Here is a 15,806-nt window from a genome sequence, read left to right on the forward strand (position 1 = left end):
TTTCTGTTGTAGGTACTTACCTTCGTATGAAGCTTAGCAATCTGTTTCTCATCCAAATTTGGATGTCTGTAGACTCGACTCTTGTAGCGAAACTAAAATGAGAGACACAAAATAATTCATGAACAAATCTCCACAGAAAGACCAAATAAATGTTTATAATAGAGTTAGTTGAAAATTAAAAAAAAATGCAGGTGTTAACATTTCAAATGTTTTTGTCTCTGAAGTGTTATGTATAAATATATAGAAAGTCAGCCTTTTAATTCTTTTATATGCATGTGAGTGGTGCGTATACACGTCGTTTACATTTAAACAGCAAATAACTTTACTTAAGAGATCAAGTGGCAATATTCTAATATTACCACTTGCAGTTCTTGCTCATTTTTTTAAAATAGTTTATTTTAGTGTTGATTTCAGCAATACAACGCTGTAATGCACTACTTTTTATGGAAAATGACAAAACTGAGTCGTACATCCCCTGGCTCTTTTTACAGTATAAGGTGTTTCAGCTTGTGTCCACTTAAGGATTCAGGAATCCACACCAAGGGCTCTATTTTCATGACCGGTGTAAATAAGGTGCATCATGTGACGTAACTCGCTCACAGGTACGTTCGACTCACAGACGAGCTTTAATAAAAGTTTCCAACTGTAAACATCATTAAACATATCATTTATACATGCATTTAAGGCAAATTGTAAAATGTCTGAAGTCCTTGTTTATGTTTAAAAATTTTAAAACATCATAGATCATGCTGTTTCTACTAAGTGCTGTCTCAAATGTTCTCCAATTTTGATACTGAAAATGTATAGATCGTATGCCGAGAAACGTTTCTTGGGAGGAGTAATATAGCGGCCTCGCGACTTCAAAAATCTTGGCCTATCGGCTATCCAGTAATATATTCAGATCAGTGGTTCCTCTTCTTCGCAGATTCTTCTTCTGCGCTTTCCGTTAACTGCCTGTGGCTGTGCTACTGTGCCACTCCAAACTTGGCATAGCCTATACATTACTGCCGTTAAACGTCCTCAGCGTCTTCTTTTGGACACTCGCATGTCTTGAAACGTTTCTGTCTGTACAAGAATTTTTTGAGGAACGAAGTGTGAACAGGGCCTAAGTGAGGTGTGCTAATTGCATACTAGAGGCACTTGAAGACCGCCAAAACCCTGATAAACATTTGTTACATGTGTAACAAATACATGTTTTGCATATTGTGTATGGATGTGTACCTCCAAACATGGAACACCTTTACTGATTGGCTGAGGGTACTCGCGGAGGTTACGTTCTTCGTCCAGAAACTTGCCATCTCTCCCATTGCTGGCAGGCTGGAAAAGGCCGTAGTTGAGCACATCCTTCAGGCTCTGATTAAGTGTACACAGGATCCGCTGCTTGGCAACCCAGACTGTTGCATTCGGGTTGAACCTCATACATTTCTGGTTTTGGGAGTGAGAGACAAGTATGCAAGACAAATTAATGGCATACAGTAGATAAGAAAATCCACACTATGTCTTCTTTCTGAACATTTAACATTGCAATCTTGTCTGCGACTTTAGAATTGTTTAAGTTTAAATTTTGGAAGGTTTTGACACAACTCTCAAATTCCGTGGGAAATATCTGAAATTCCTTCTAAATACAGTTAAAAATGAATTATATACAAACTGGTCTGTGTGTACTGGATGTGTGTACTCTGACTCTCACATTAGCCATTAGCTGTGGGTGACGACTAAAAGAACAAAATCCTAGATAGAGGCAATCAAAGTTAGTTTCCTCCACAGAAAAGGCGAATAACTGTCATCCGGGAGGGGATCAGTGTCAAGCCGCTGATAATTTCGCATTAAGAGGAGCCAAATGAGGTGGCTCAGGCATCGTCAGGATGCCGCCTGGACCCCTTCCTGGTGTGATATGTTATATTCCAGGCACGTCCCACAGGGAGGAGGGCCCTGACAGCCCACACACGCTGGAGAGACTATGCCTCCCGGCTGGCCTGGGAACACCTTGTAATCCCACCCGAGGATCTGGAGGAAGTGGGTGGGGAGAGAGAAGTCTGGACTTCGGTGCTTAAGTTGCTGCCCTTGTACCTTGGACCTCATATAAGCCAAAGAAAATGGATGAAAATCAGCTCTTATACGGATAATGTGGCATCACGGATGGTTTGGTGATTCACTTGCCGACTTCCATGCAGGTCTGAGTCCCACTCGCTGATGGTGTTAATATGAGTGTGAAAGTCTGTCTGTCTCTATATGTGCTCTGTGTTTAACTGGTGACCAGTTCTAGGTGTGGTCTGACCTTCACCTGAAGTCTGCTGGCATAGGCTGTAGATCCCTGTGACCTTGAACAGGCTTAAGTGTGGAAGAGAGAATGGATGGAAGTAATTCAACATTGTTGAGCGTTTCTATTGTTCTGAGTCACGGTACTGTATACTGCATGCCAACAGGGCCACTCCGCTCATTGTGAATTAAATTCAACACTAATCACTTGGCTCTTGTTCCCCTATTCTTAGCGGGTTCCATTAAAAAAAAAAAAAAAAAAAATCTATTCAGGTTCTCTGGCCTTCCTTCAAATATGAAAGGTTTATGAGCGCTTCACTGTGGCATCCTGACTCAAAATGAGTCTTTGCAGCTGGCTGTGCTGCTCAGTGTGATAGCAACTCTAATCAGTGATAAAAGTCTGTAGGGATAAGCAGTCTATGAACTTTACCCCCTGAAATCCTCACAGCAGGTGTGAAATAATAAAAACTTAGAAGAGCAGAGAATAGAATAGAAATGCATTGTCACCATCACAGGAACAATGAAAATTAGGCATCTCACAATTGCTACTACTGCTTCACCAGATAACTTTAAAATGTAATATTGCAAGGTTCACCTTCAAAACTGAATAGTTGCTGTCGATAATCATAATTGGTGTGGACATAATGTGACTGCCGACTGGTTACCCAACTACATCACTGCCTGTGCAGTTTAAAAGTACATACAGCAGGGGTGTGCAAACTTCATTTGAGGGCCACATGTAGAAAATCAGAAGGACGTAAGGGCCACATAATGTTATGAAGAGAAATTGTGTTTAGTCCTAAAAATTGTACAAATAATTTATTTGTGCTTTTGCATATTTATAACAATGCTACAGTATATAAACCAATTTATTTGTAATATGGCAGCAGTGTTATTATAGTTTTGGAATTTTTCATTTTAGTTCATTTTTATTAGTTTTCAGGGGGATTCTGTTAGTTTTTATTAGTTTAGTTCTTTAAAAAAAATGCTTAGTTTTAGTTTAGTTTGTTAGTTTTAGCATTAGTATTAGTTTGTCTTTTTAAAATGTTTATTACTTGTGCGCAATATTTAAAAGAAACACCATGGGAGCGACGTCATCTATTGGCTGCTGCTAGATGACGTCACTTCTGTGTGACATACTTTCAAACGTCATTATTCCGGTTTATATCAAAATAAATCTACTAAAAATCATACTTAAAATCATCCCCAAAGGCTCATGCATTAAATTAATTACCAAAGACTAAAACAAAAGGACATGTTTGCTATAATTATAGTTTTAGTTTGTTTTGTAAACATAAAATGTAGTTTCAGTTAGTTTTCGTTTATGAAAAAGCATTTTCGTTTTTATTTTATTTCGGTAACAATATTGTTTTTTGAATTTTAGTTTTAGTTATTTCATTAGTTTTAGTGAACAAAAATAACCTTTAATGGCACCTGTTTTTCGAAAACCTCCCTTCTTACTTTGACCATCTCCAAACATTTTTGTTTTGTTTATTTTATTTGAACTGAGTCAAATACCATTTTTAGTATATGTCGCAGGCCACTGAAAAATAGATGGCGGGCCGTAGTTTGGACACCACTGACATACAGTATACAGTGGGGGAAGGGTAACTCATTTTGGATGCCCAAGTGCATCAATGGGTGAGCATTCAAGTTTGCTGTGGTCTTGTAGAAGTGTAACTCCAGTGCCACCCTTGACTTTCTACATCTTTTATCTTTTCTAGTATTCTTAGTTTACATTTCCTTACTTAGATGCTCCTTTTTAGCATATGGTTTTATTTTATTTTAATGTTGTTTTTATACTTTAGTGTTTCCTCACTGGGTTGTGGGGTTGTTTTGTCACCAACGGCCCTCCATTATGGCGTTTTGGCAATTTACTCAGTTTCGCACGGCCCCAAATCAGTAATATTTTTAACGTTTATTTCAATTATAATGCCTTTTAACCACTAAGCATGTAAGCAATTTCATCTACATGAAAGATTGAAAGTAGGTATAGTATCGAGTAAGTAAATACCTCTTATAAGAAATTAAAGAAACTAAAGCAGCAGGTCAACACAAATGTACAGTAAACGACCAGCTAATATTTAGCTTAGGCTGCGTATCGCATTGTAAGCTTACTTCAAGCCTTGAAACTAATAAATACATTGTAAAACATTTTACATACAATAATGACACCGGCATTTCAAATATGGGGAAAATAATTCGTTAGATTACTCAGGTAATTCCATACTTTTTTCATAAACTAACACCGTTAGTTTAAACGCCGTTAACACACTTGCGCTTAACACACAGTACACAGCATATATATGATATAAAATTGCCCATAATATGATTTACCCCCCCCCCCCCCTCCATATTGCCCGGCACTATTTGGTGCTGCAGTTCAGTTTGTTTGTTTTTGTTTTGTTTTGTTTTTGTGAGTTTTTTTGTTATTTCTTTATATGAATTTATATGAATTTGCTGTATTGAGTAGGATATATTTGTGCAAAATTCTGTTATTATTTGTGATTTGGGGTACTTGGGGTAATACCTTTGTCTATGTTTCTAAAAGGAGGAAGTACTCAAACATTCAATGTCTCAACAATTTAAGCCTTATAATTATTATTTTTCAAGTGCTAACCAATACAAGCAACACTGGTTCATGAAGCAGGAATGTATTTTCCAAAAGCAAGCAGACTGAAAAGTCACCAATAGCAAAAAAGAAACAAAAAAAAGTCGCCATAGTTGCAGCTCGCCTGCCAGCTAAGGAGAAGGAACAATTTAGAGCTTGGCAGTAAAATGCCAAAAAGGCGGCAAACAATGGACCATGCATCCACATGATGGCACCAGCCATATTCCTCTAGTACAATGAATCTTTCACTTGTATACAGTGCCGCAAAATCTGAGCAAAACCATAGAACTGTTTACATGGACAAGTAGAAGTGAAAGAGTAAAGAATACAAGCAGACAATCTGAAATGTGCTGCTGCTGCTGCTCATTGCATAGTTGATCAAGAGTCATATGAGTTTTTGCCTGTCAAATAAGCGTTCTGGTCCTGGTTTACTAAAGTTTGCATGTGAAAAATGGGCACAAACTTGATTGTGCACAGACTAAAAAATATGTGGAAGCTTAACTACAAATTATTTGCATCTGCCAAATGCTGCACATAATTGAAGGACAGTTTATTGTCTATGTTCTGGGAGGAGTGTGTGCAAAATACCACACCTGAAAGGCAGGTGCAAAACAGCATGCAAAGTGGTGCCATGTAAAATGAGAGGCAGTCAACTCAGCTTTTACACTTGTCTAAAAAAATTTTTTGAAATGCATGAAGCAATAATTATTGTGACATACAGTATCTACAATTCAACAATACAATTCTGGAGCGTCTAATAATGTAAGGGCTGACTTGGACCCAGTCACAAGGAGTAATGTCATGATTTCACCTATGACAAAATTCCTTTCATATGTCTGTCACAAGAAACTGAATTTGAATACTTTATATCTGAAATTAAATCATTAAATGTTAGGACAGTAATTGCATTGAAAAACTGAATTTGAATTTCATAAATTGAATTTGTTTTGTTTAATCTGAATTATTGGATTGAAAATTTAAATTGTTATATTAATAATAATATCCATCCATCCATCCATTTTCTTGACCGCTTATTCCTCACAAGGGTCGCAGGGGGTGCTGGGAGCCTATCTCAACTGGCTTTGGGCAGTAGGCAGGGTACACTCTGAACTGGTTGCCAGCCAATCACAGAGCACACAGAGATGAACAACCATCCACACTCACAAGCACACCTTGGGACAATTCGGAGCGCCCAATTAACCTGCCATGCATGTCTTTGGAATGTGGGAGGAAACCGGAGAAGACCCACGCAGGCACGGGGAGAACATGCAAACTCCACCCAGGAAGGCCGGAGCCTGGACTCGAACCCGAGTCCTCAGTACTGAGAGGCGGACATGCTAACCACTCAACCATCACGCCACCCTTAACGATACAAAAATCTCCACAGTTCCCCCCATATTATATATCCTCTATCAAACTTGTAGTTCCAGCAGTCCTTTACTGATTACTTACTTAAGAACAACAGGTTAGGGTGGTGGTTCAGTGGTAGAGTGGTTGTCTTGCAAATGTGAGGTTCTTGGTTCAATCCCAGTGCAATGAGATGGTATCAAAGATTCATGAGCAAGATAATGTAAGTACAGTTGTTCCTGATGTTGTGTAATCAGTAGGTGAAATGAGTAGTCAAATTACAAAGCAATTTGAAGGCACTGCAAAATAGGAATAAGTGTTTTTTTTTATTTTTACCATAGTAATAGCATTTTTGAAATGTAAATTTTCTGGTAAAACGTTCAAACTGTTTTTAACGGTAAAATCTCGCATCAAGTACATTTTATAATTTTAAAATCAACAGCGTCAATACATTTTTATTTTTTTTTTATTACCATAAACGTAGAAAATGTGTGACTGTAATTTAATGGTACACTTTCGGCAACCACAGTTGCCGGTATTTTACCGTAAAAACAGCATTTTTCTTTTTACAGTGCAAATAATGGCCAAAACATGCCTAGTGAAAATTAAACTGCACTACAAAATTAGCCACAAGAGGGTGTTAGAACTGCACAAATAAAAATCAACCTGCTGCTTTTAATATCGTGACATGACGACGATATTGCCGGTATCGTGGATGTAACGATACCGGCAATATCGTGATATGCACGTTCCCTGCACAACACAATGAATGAAGTGTGTATTGGAGTGTATTTATGGCTCCCTTGCCCCTTTTTTCTGTCCTCCGTCAAAGTCACTTACTCACCGTCTGCTGCAGGTCGGGGATGATAACGCGGATGACCAGTGAGTTTACGTGAATGTCGTCCATGTGGTGTGGTGATGGCTCAGCGGTGGCCCTTATAGTTTCATAAATGGTTTCCTCATGGGAGCTTTCAGAGGCGCAGTCATCGGAGTAATCGGAAAAACTCTGAGCCATCTCATCCTCGCTAGAAGTGGGGCTCCGGGGGATCGTCATCAGGCCTGGCAGATTTAGCTGGGCAAGACAAAGAAAGAGCATTCGTCAATCAGTCAGTCTCACTAACTCGATTGCTTTGTTTCCAAATGTACATGTGAAACCATTAGTTGTGTTTGAGGTCTCCTCAGAGGGTGCTTGTTATTTTGATGGTTCATCCTCAACCATTCACTTCATTGCCCAGAGGAAGGCATGTGGCTGAAAAGCTTCACAAAAGGTTTTACCTCAAACTGTGAGTAAAAGAATCACAGAATGAAAGCACAGAATATGAGCCAAAAAAAAGACAATTCAGAGAGACTGCATGAACTTTAATAATTTGAGGCTAACAGATTGATTAAAAAAAACAAAAAACAAAACCTAATGTAAAATTATTAGTCCCGGCTTATAGTAAGGCTTTCATGACTGACCTAATTAGAAGACATTCATAACATTTGGAGATATGAATAACTTATTTTACAATTTTTTACAGTCTACACACTTGAAGATGAAAATTTTCAGACAATTGCAGATGTTACACACAAGGAGCAAAACACTTGTCCAGAGTTGCACAACAATAGACACAGACTTCATACTTTTTGCTAAACATTACACACAGTGATTTGCACACATTTTCATACCTGAGACACAGATAAGGATTGTGAGGTTACTTTCTGCTCAGTACTGGCTTGTCAATCACCACACCAATAAACACATTGGATATTCATATTCACTAAGTGTGCGAGCACGCATGTGCTTAATTGAAAAGACTTCATGCAGTCAAGGGTAGTCAGAAAAACTACTATTTTGCTCTGATTTTTATTGTTGAGTGATATGTTGCTTGACTGGAGTATGGTAAGAAATAAATATTTTCAGTCTGCAATTTGTGTATTTTGTAGTCCTTTTGCATCAGGTTGCATATGTATATATATATATATATACATACATACATACATACATATATATATATATATATATATATATATATATATATATATATATATATATATATATATATATATATATATATATATATCTGCCAGAAATCCTGCCTCGGGTGCCAAGTTGCTTAGGAACGCCACGGGGCCTAATTGTACCTCCTCCACCACGAGACCTGTGTTGGGTTTACTGACACTCGGACACAAGAGTGAACAGAATGCATGAAAAATATAATTTAAAAAAAAAAAAGAGATCCATTTTAGAGATCCATACCTCAAATGGGGGGGCACAATCATCTTGGTGGGCGGGCACAGACCCCTGTGGCCCGCCCATGGTTACATGGATGTTTATTGAGCAGTCTGCAAGATGTGATGGTGGCTTTAAAGCACTCTTGCACCCTGGGTAAAGAATATCCTGTGGTGTGTTACATAATTTTGGAGAGAAGAATATGCAGGTTATGACTGCTGCTGTGACGAAATGAATTGGGATGTTGAATTATGGATGTTACAACTTACATTCCTACTTTAGATATAAACATAGAGACACACTCAAAGCCAGATCCGAGAGCAGCATATTTTATTACAGAGGGGCTTGATCCTGGGTGGTGTCTTAGCTGGTGTTCTTAACTCACTTTAATGGTGCAATTGTCCTCCAGGGGGCATGTCATCATTGTGCAGAGATGGGAAAAGTATTGACGTCATTGACTTGAGTAAAAGTACAATTAGTTGTATAAAAAATTTTTTTGGGTAAAAGTAAAAGGAAGTAAAATAGCAGCGGGAGCTGGCAATGTTCTCCAAGGTGGGCAGAGGGCAGCCGATGATATTATCTGCAGATCAGACAACCCTCTGCAGACTCTTTCTGTCTGACCCCAAGCGGGTAGCAAACCAAACCACGCAGTAATGGAGTACGCCAGCACCTCAAGATGGGGCCTCCGTAGTACCCGCAGGAAGTGGAGTCTCTGCTGGGCCATTTTAGTCAGCGCTGAAGTGTTAGCTGTCCACTTGAGGTCCGCCTGCAACTAAGTTCCCAGGAACTTGAAGGAGGCCACTTGCTTCACAGGTGCTCCTTTAATGAGCAGAGGATCATAATCCTGAAGTCTATAATCATCTCCTTGTGATTATGTGTCATAAAGCCAATTAAAAGATGGGATGTAGGGGAACTTGTGTACCGCTTCATATGATTGGCGGAGCCAGGCGACATTGACGGCGGCTATTCCTTCCAGGTCAAGTATTTTAATCATTTTCATGCTTTTAAAAACAAAAATATAAGTTAAAAAGTACAATGTAACAGATAAAAGTAAAACGTAATCTAAAAAAAATAAATACTCAGGAAAGTACAAAATATTGAAAAACTACTCATGTACAGAAACAAAATATTTGTACTTGGTTACTTCCCATCTCTGCCATTGTGACATACTGAATAGTGAATACCAATAAGACAGGTTCAGTGCTGCTGACTATGTTGTTGAGGTTGATGATGCACATCTTTCGAGTCCCTATAAGTCTTTGTATCTCAGACACGGTCCCATAGGTTTTATGCAGGCTGGTAGACAGGAGCTGTCCGTATAGCACCAGACAGGCCGTTCAATATGTTGGCATTGGGACTGTGTGGCCAAACCATCATAGTTGCCTCTTTGGTATGGTTTGCTCAATGCTCATGGACACAGTACATTGCATTATATCTGTGTGTGGGAAACGGCCCTGTCTGGTATAACCAAGAATATGTAGGAGGCATCTAATGTTAAAAGCCTCGAGATGACAAGAAGATGATGAAGATGGCAGCCCGGGCATACTTGGAACTTTCATCACACGCATTTGCCCCACATTGGTAGTACTGGTGTGTTTGGCAAAGCTTCTCAATCTTGAGAAAAGAACGGATGGTAACAGAAGGCTCATAAGGACGCAGATGGTCTGCTGCATTTAAAATAAATAAATAAAATAAAATAAACACGCTTGTGTGAATACAAGAGATTCAAATGAGAGGAAAGAGCAGCTTCTTCATGTCAAAATAATGTTTGTTCCAGCTTGCGTTACAGTGCTCATTGCTACATGGAAGAGCACTTTTCTCAACAAGGCTTTCAACAAATTTGCTAACTTTAAAATTGCACACACCCAGCAGTGACTAGTGAAAATGTGTTAGATAATTGGTGGTTGGTTTTCATTTATAATTCCAATTGTAATTCTAAAGTGCAAACATCAGTGAATGATTTCCAAAGTTTTCTCACTTACAGTGCAGACATTTTAGCCATCTCTTATCCAGTCTGCATTGTCCAGTTATAGGTTCCAGGGGCCTACTAATGTGTTATTTGTTCCTTCCTTTCAATGCTTTTCATCCAGACAGCATGTACCACTGCTTAATTTATGTCCTAGTATATTTTTGAGTTTCCTGCTGTCCTTATAATTTGATTTCTGAAGACCCTTTATTAAAATATTAAAAGTCAACTGTATTTCGCAGACGGGGCCGGGCGATTTTGTCAACTGCATGACGTCACTCCCGCTGCAACTTGACAGCACGCACAGATTTAAAAAAAATAAATAAAAAATCACTCACTCACTCACTCACTCACTCACTCACTCACTCACTCACTCACTCACTCACACAAGCTTGAAGCGCACAGAAGCCCAGAGGTGTTTTTTGAGAGTGATTCATGGGTATAAATCCTGCATTTATATAGTGCCTTTAAAGTAGTGTTCTTACAATACTGTTTTTTGGCCCCCGATACCAATTCCGATACCCAGCTTTGCAGTATGGGCCGATACCGATACCATACCGATACTTGGAATTAATGGTATCGGCATGTTACTTGTGAGTACTCACCGATACCGATACCACTGTTTTAATGAAGTATCGGCGCCTCTACCAATACTAGTATCGGTATTGGAACAACACTACTTTAAAGTGATATTATTGCTCGTATACCAATATGTTCACCAAGTAGATTATGATATTTACTGTGCATTTGCTGCTCTAAAAATCTGACCATTTATTCCTCTGGTCTACCATTTTTATAAGCAGTAATTGGGTTTGTGTTGCGTCTTCAAGGCAAACAATAATTTGCACATTAGTGATAAACTAACAACTATAGGCTATCATAATCAAAAACGGCTTACTTGGTTTCTTCTCAAAACGTCATTGTTTACAGAATCATCTTCACAGCATGACTAGGCAGATTGTTTCAATTTTATTTTCTTCCTGACTACTTTTGGCATTCCCCTTCCTCCCATGTTTTACACAGCAATGGTAAATTTCAACCAGCGCCACCACTTGCTTGTCATAAATGTAATTATGTTGCTATGAAATATATAATTTTAGCAACATCCACATAATTTAAAATGTATGAAGGTCTAAAATAGATAGTACTCCAAAAATGCTGACTTCCTTTTAACTTAATGGCACGATGAAAGACACTATAGCGACTATCTGAACCGCATGAAGACACAATCTCGAAGCCCATTCTTACATTTATACCATTCAAGTTTAATGTTCAACAGAAGGTTTAATGGAAAATGTTCCATTATACAAACATGACCTACTTTTGCCTAATGCTTACATCTGAAGCCTATCTGCACATAATGAATATTCATGACAAACTATATTGAGTAACAGGAGGGAATAAACTATTCAACCTGACTTGGAAATGAAGCCCCAAAAGATATAGGTGTGGGTGGATGTGATTATGAAGAATGAATAATCTTTTTTTTTTTCTTTTTTTTTGTCACGTACATGAAATTTGACCTCTGCATTTGGCGCATCACAGCAAATATACACTCAATCGTATATATATATATATATATATATATATATATATATATATATATATATATATATATATATATGCATGCAGGACAAGCATACTACCTGAATAATATTAAATTTTGAATGAGTTCATGTTGTAAAAATGCCCAAAGTCAGTTATTGCACTAAAAGTTGGTTTGCTGTTTTAGCAGTTTTGTGCCATCATTGAATGGTAATTTTTTATGCATGAGAGACCTTTGCCCTGGAAGAAAAAATATGTGGATAGATTTTGGTTGTTCAAACCAGAATGAAGTAAGAACTGGGGTTGAGGAGCTGAATAGTAGACACAATGAACCGGAACTCAATGAGAACCGGCGTGTTCGTCATAAGGTTACATCGTTGATGGTGGACGTTTGTTTGAGGTGAAACTCTGCTAATCTCAACTATTCTTTTGGGGCTAGGACAAGTCAGCATCAAGTCAGTTTTTCCAAGAAATAAACAGATTATAAAGCATAAGGTGAATTTTCTTACCACAGACGAAAGGAGAAGTGGTGGATCAATGCTTGCTGCACAGGGGCCATGATCGGATCACTCCTGGATCCGGCCCGGTTGCCTGGGTGAGGATGTCTGTTGAATAATACAAAATATCCATTGAACCCAGGTGTACTGATGATGTGTCCAGGTGCTTCTTAATTTGGACCCGTACTGCTTGTCCTCATTTGCTTTAGAGTTCTGGCCGAACTTCTGCTGGATCTTTTTCTGCTATACTTGCATTAACGACCAGAAGACTGTATTTGCACAGTTTAGACTGTTTAATGATGCCAAAGAGATCAAGTACATGGGCCCATGGAGCCTTATCAGCCTACCACATGTGGCAGAAAGTGTCCTCTTTCCAAAATGATCCTTGTCGTTCTACTGGTTTTCGACATTAGTCAAGAAGCAGAATAGAATCTCTCCATCAACTAGTTGGCATTTTATATTTTGTATGCCGCGGGACTCAACCTCCAGTCAAGGGTTCCAAAGCCCAAATATAGATGAACAACCGCCGGTCAAAAGGTTGATGACAGCATTGAGTTTGCGGAGTTTTTGACAACATGACATACCTCATGCAAATTAATACTGTTTGAACACCGTGGATTCTATTTCCGTGCACAACACAAGTCTATCATGGCGAGCTGACTAACTCCCTGTACAGGCATGTTAGACTAAGTGTTTGTATTTTTGTAGACGTTCGTAAGTCGGAGCCTTTAAAAAAGGACAATCTGCACTTTTATGGGTGGGATTGCAATTGACTTAATTCGCTGCCAATCACAGCAAGTCCTCTCATTCCCAAGCAAGTCTTCTCATCAAGTTGATGTTTCATCAGAAGAAAGTATTTTATTAAGGTTGAAAAGTGCTACTTTAAGGCAAGATTTCACTTATTTTGAATGTATATTATATGGAAAAAAAACATAATTTTCTGTCAAAAATGCTGGCGTATTGCTTGTAAAGTTATAATCATATTGAAATTTGTTTCTAATGACCATTTTCCTAGACCTCGGCTACTGACATTTTTTTATGCTAATTCCGAAATAGAGGCAGCATGTGGGATGACACTGAATATCAAACATTTGAATAACACATTAAAATGAAAATGAGACACCAGACAAAGCTATTTTTCATATATTTGTCTGTTATTTTGTTCATTATAAAATATGACTAATCATGCAGATTTTATCAAACAACCAAAAAAAAGAGCTTAGTCATGATGATTATAACTGTCGGGCCCTCCTCCATTTCTTTTACCCATTGTTCACATCTATTGAGGAGGCTAACGAGGCCAATACACGACAAAGATCCCAAATGAGAAGAATCAAGTGTAACAGACCTTACTCCTTTTCCTCTTCATTATCTGCTCTGTCACTCTTCCCTCTCTCTGCTTCATAACTCTTTGTGTGTGATTAAACAATTATCCTCAGAGGCAGATGCATGACAAGCCAAAGGCTATTTGTTCTTTTATACTGCAGACAGTGTGTAGGCATTAATAAGTAATGTACTAAGATATTGTTTGTGTTTTATAGGCTTTCTAATGGTTTCACTTTGCATATTAACTCTTTCACTGCCATTGACGGAAAAAGACGCCAAATGATGCATTTTTTTTGCCTGGGCTGGCAGTGAATGTGTTAAACACAAAGTTTGCAAGACTGACTTACACCACTTAATGATTATTATTGTGTTATTTTACTGAGCAAACAGCCTATAAAGATGTGAGGTGAGGATAAAGTGAAGCTCACTTTGATTTGAAGCAGTGGCTCAGAGAAGTAATTTAAGTCCTAGTGTGTATTCATAAAGAAGTAATGAAGGCGAAGAGAGAGATGATGGTCTACTATTCACTGAAGCAATGTCTTATCTGTCTTATCTGATCAATGTCGTATCTTACCCTACCTCGAGAAATGTAATTTCCTATCATCAGCTCTTTTTTAAATAAAAATCAGACAATAACAATAGAATCAATTATTGGCATTTTTAGATTTTGTCATTGTTTTTAGTTTAGATGTAGTGTGAAGACCCACTTTTATTCCTTGGCTTTTAATTTAGCGTGAATTGTGTGGTCCTCGGGGTCTTTTCATGCGTGTATGTGTGTGTGTTTTTTTTAATTATTATTTTAATCTGTTTTAAAATTATGTTTAATGTATTTTTTATTTTACTTATTGTATTTTAGTATTTTATTGACTGTTTATTTTATTTTTACAGCTGGTTTTACTAGATTTTATGTGTATGATAGTGTACGGACAATGTGAAGCACTTTGGAAATGCTAATTTATAAAATGTGCTATAGAAATAAAGTGGATTGGATTGGTTTATTAAAATTTCATAACAAATTCAATGTGAATAAAATTATCACAGGTCTCAGCGTTGTCAAGTTATTCCTAAAACAAATCAAACTTGCACTCACTGAGAGAATTGTAATGGGCTTCATTTTGAATACGTCAAAGATATTTTTGAACATTAGAAACTGTGAAGAAATAAAATGGAAAGAAAAAGACTAAGATGATCACACTGTATCACCGCCACCACCAAAACTTCGCCTGGTGACAACAGTGGATGATGCATAGCGTTCTCCAACATTGTTGGCAACCATGTTCTGCTCAACGTGAATCGGCTTTCATCAGAATAACACTGAGGCCCACTGGTCCCTCGTTAAGCGTAAATGCTCCCTGGCCCATGCAAAATGATGACTCCTGCCTGGTGGTGTGGTCAGGTACCCTTGCAGCTTGTCTAGCAGGCAGACTATGCTGATGTAAACAGTTTTGAATGGTCTGACGTGACATTTGGGTGCCTCTCACCTCCCTTAAAGCAACACAAAGGAACTTTCAGTTTACATTATGTCGGTGCCATATGGACAAATTATGTCTGAAGAAAGACCACATTTCCTGTGAGAACAAGTGCATTGCATCATGTTTTAGTTCACTCCAGTGAGTATGCTATAAAGCAGTCAGCACATTTGTAGTTTTTTGTGTGGCAGTGTTCCTACCATCCTCCTGAAAGTTGCTTAGTGTCAGTAAAAATGATACAGATCCCCTTGGGGCATTGCAAAGGTACCATTCAACTAGTTTTAAGTTGATGTTTCATCATAAGAAAATATTGTACTAAGGTTGAAAAGTTCCTTAGTGCTACTTTAACCGTGCCTGGAGTTGAGTGGCATTCAACATCCGGTTTCTCAGGACATTGTTCTCAATGTAGCAGTCACCAGCAGGAGATGTGACCGAAGGACGTTCACTTCTACTTCTTTCTGTGACTCTTCCAGTCTCTTGCTATCTCTGTTGTAAACTGCTGATGACACTCAGCTCAGTGGCCACTACCGTCTGAGAACGTCCTCTTTGAAGCATTACAATGGTAAGGTACTGA

The 15,806-nt window shown here is 38.2% G+C and overlaps 1 protein-coding gene across 1 annotated transcript in view; it reads right to left on the bottom strand.

Moving 5' to 3' along the window:
- Positions 1 to 15,806, bottom strand: part of shank2b (SH3 and multiple ankyrin repeat domains 2b) — a 149,310-nt gene that overhangs the window by 128,622 nt on the left and 4,882 nt on the right. Inside the window, exons 2-5 of the mRNA XM_077519293.1 lie at positions 12,450 to 12,545; positions 7,062 to 7,289; positions 1,222 to 1,425; positions 21 to 92 (exon numbers count right to left, since the gene is read on the bottom strand). Coding sequence (XP_077375419.1) covers positions 21 to 92; positions 1,222 to 1,425; positions 7,062 to 7,271 — 486 coding nt within the window. The 5' untranslated portion in view covers positions 7,272 to 7,289; positions 12,450 to 12,545. The remainder of the gene's footprint in view (positions 1 to 20; positions 93 to 1,221; positions 1,426 to 7,061; positions 7,290 to 12,449; positions 12,546 to 15,806) is intronic.

The sequence above is a fragment of the Festucalex cinctus genome, chromosome 4 (genome assembly GCF_051991245.1).
Source record: "Festucalex cinctus isolate MCC-2025b chromosome 4, RoL_Fcin_1.0, whole genome shotgun sequence".
Lineage (NCBI taxonomy): Eukaryota > Metazoa > Chordata > Actinopteri > Syngnathiformes > Syngnathidae > Festucalex > Festucalex cinctus.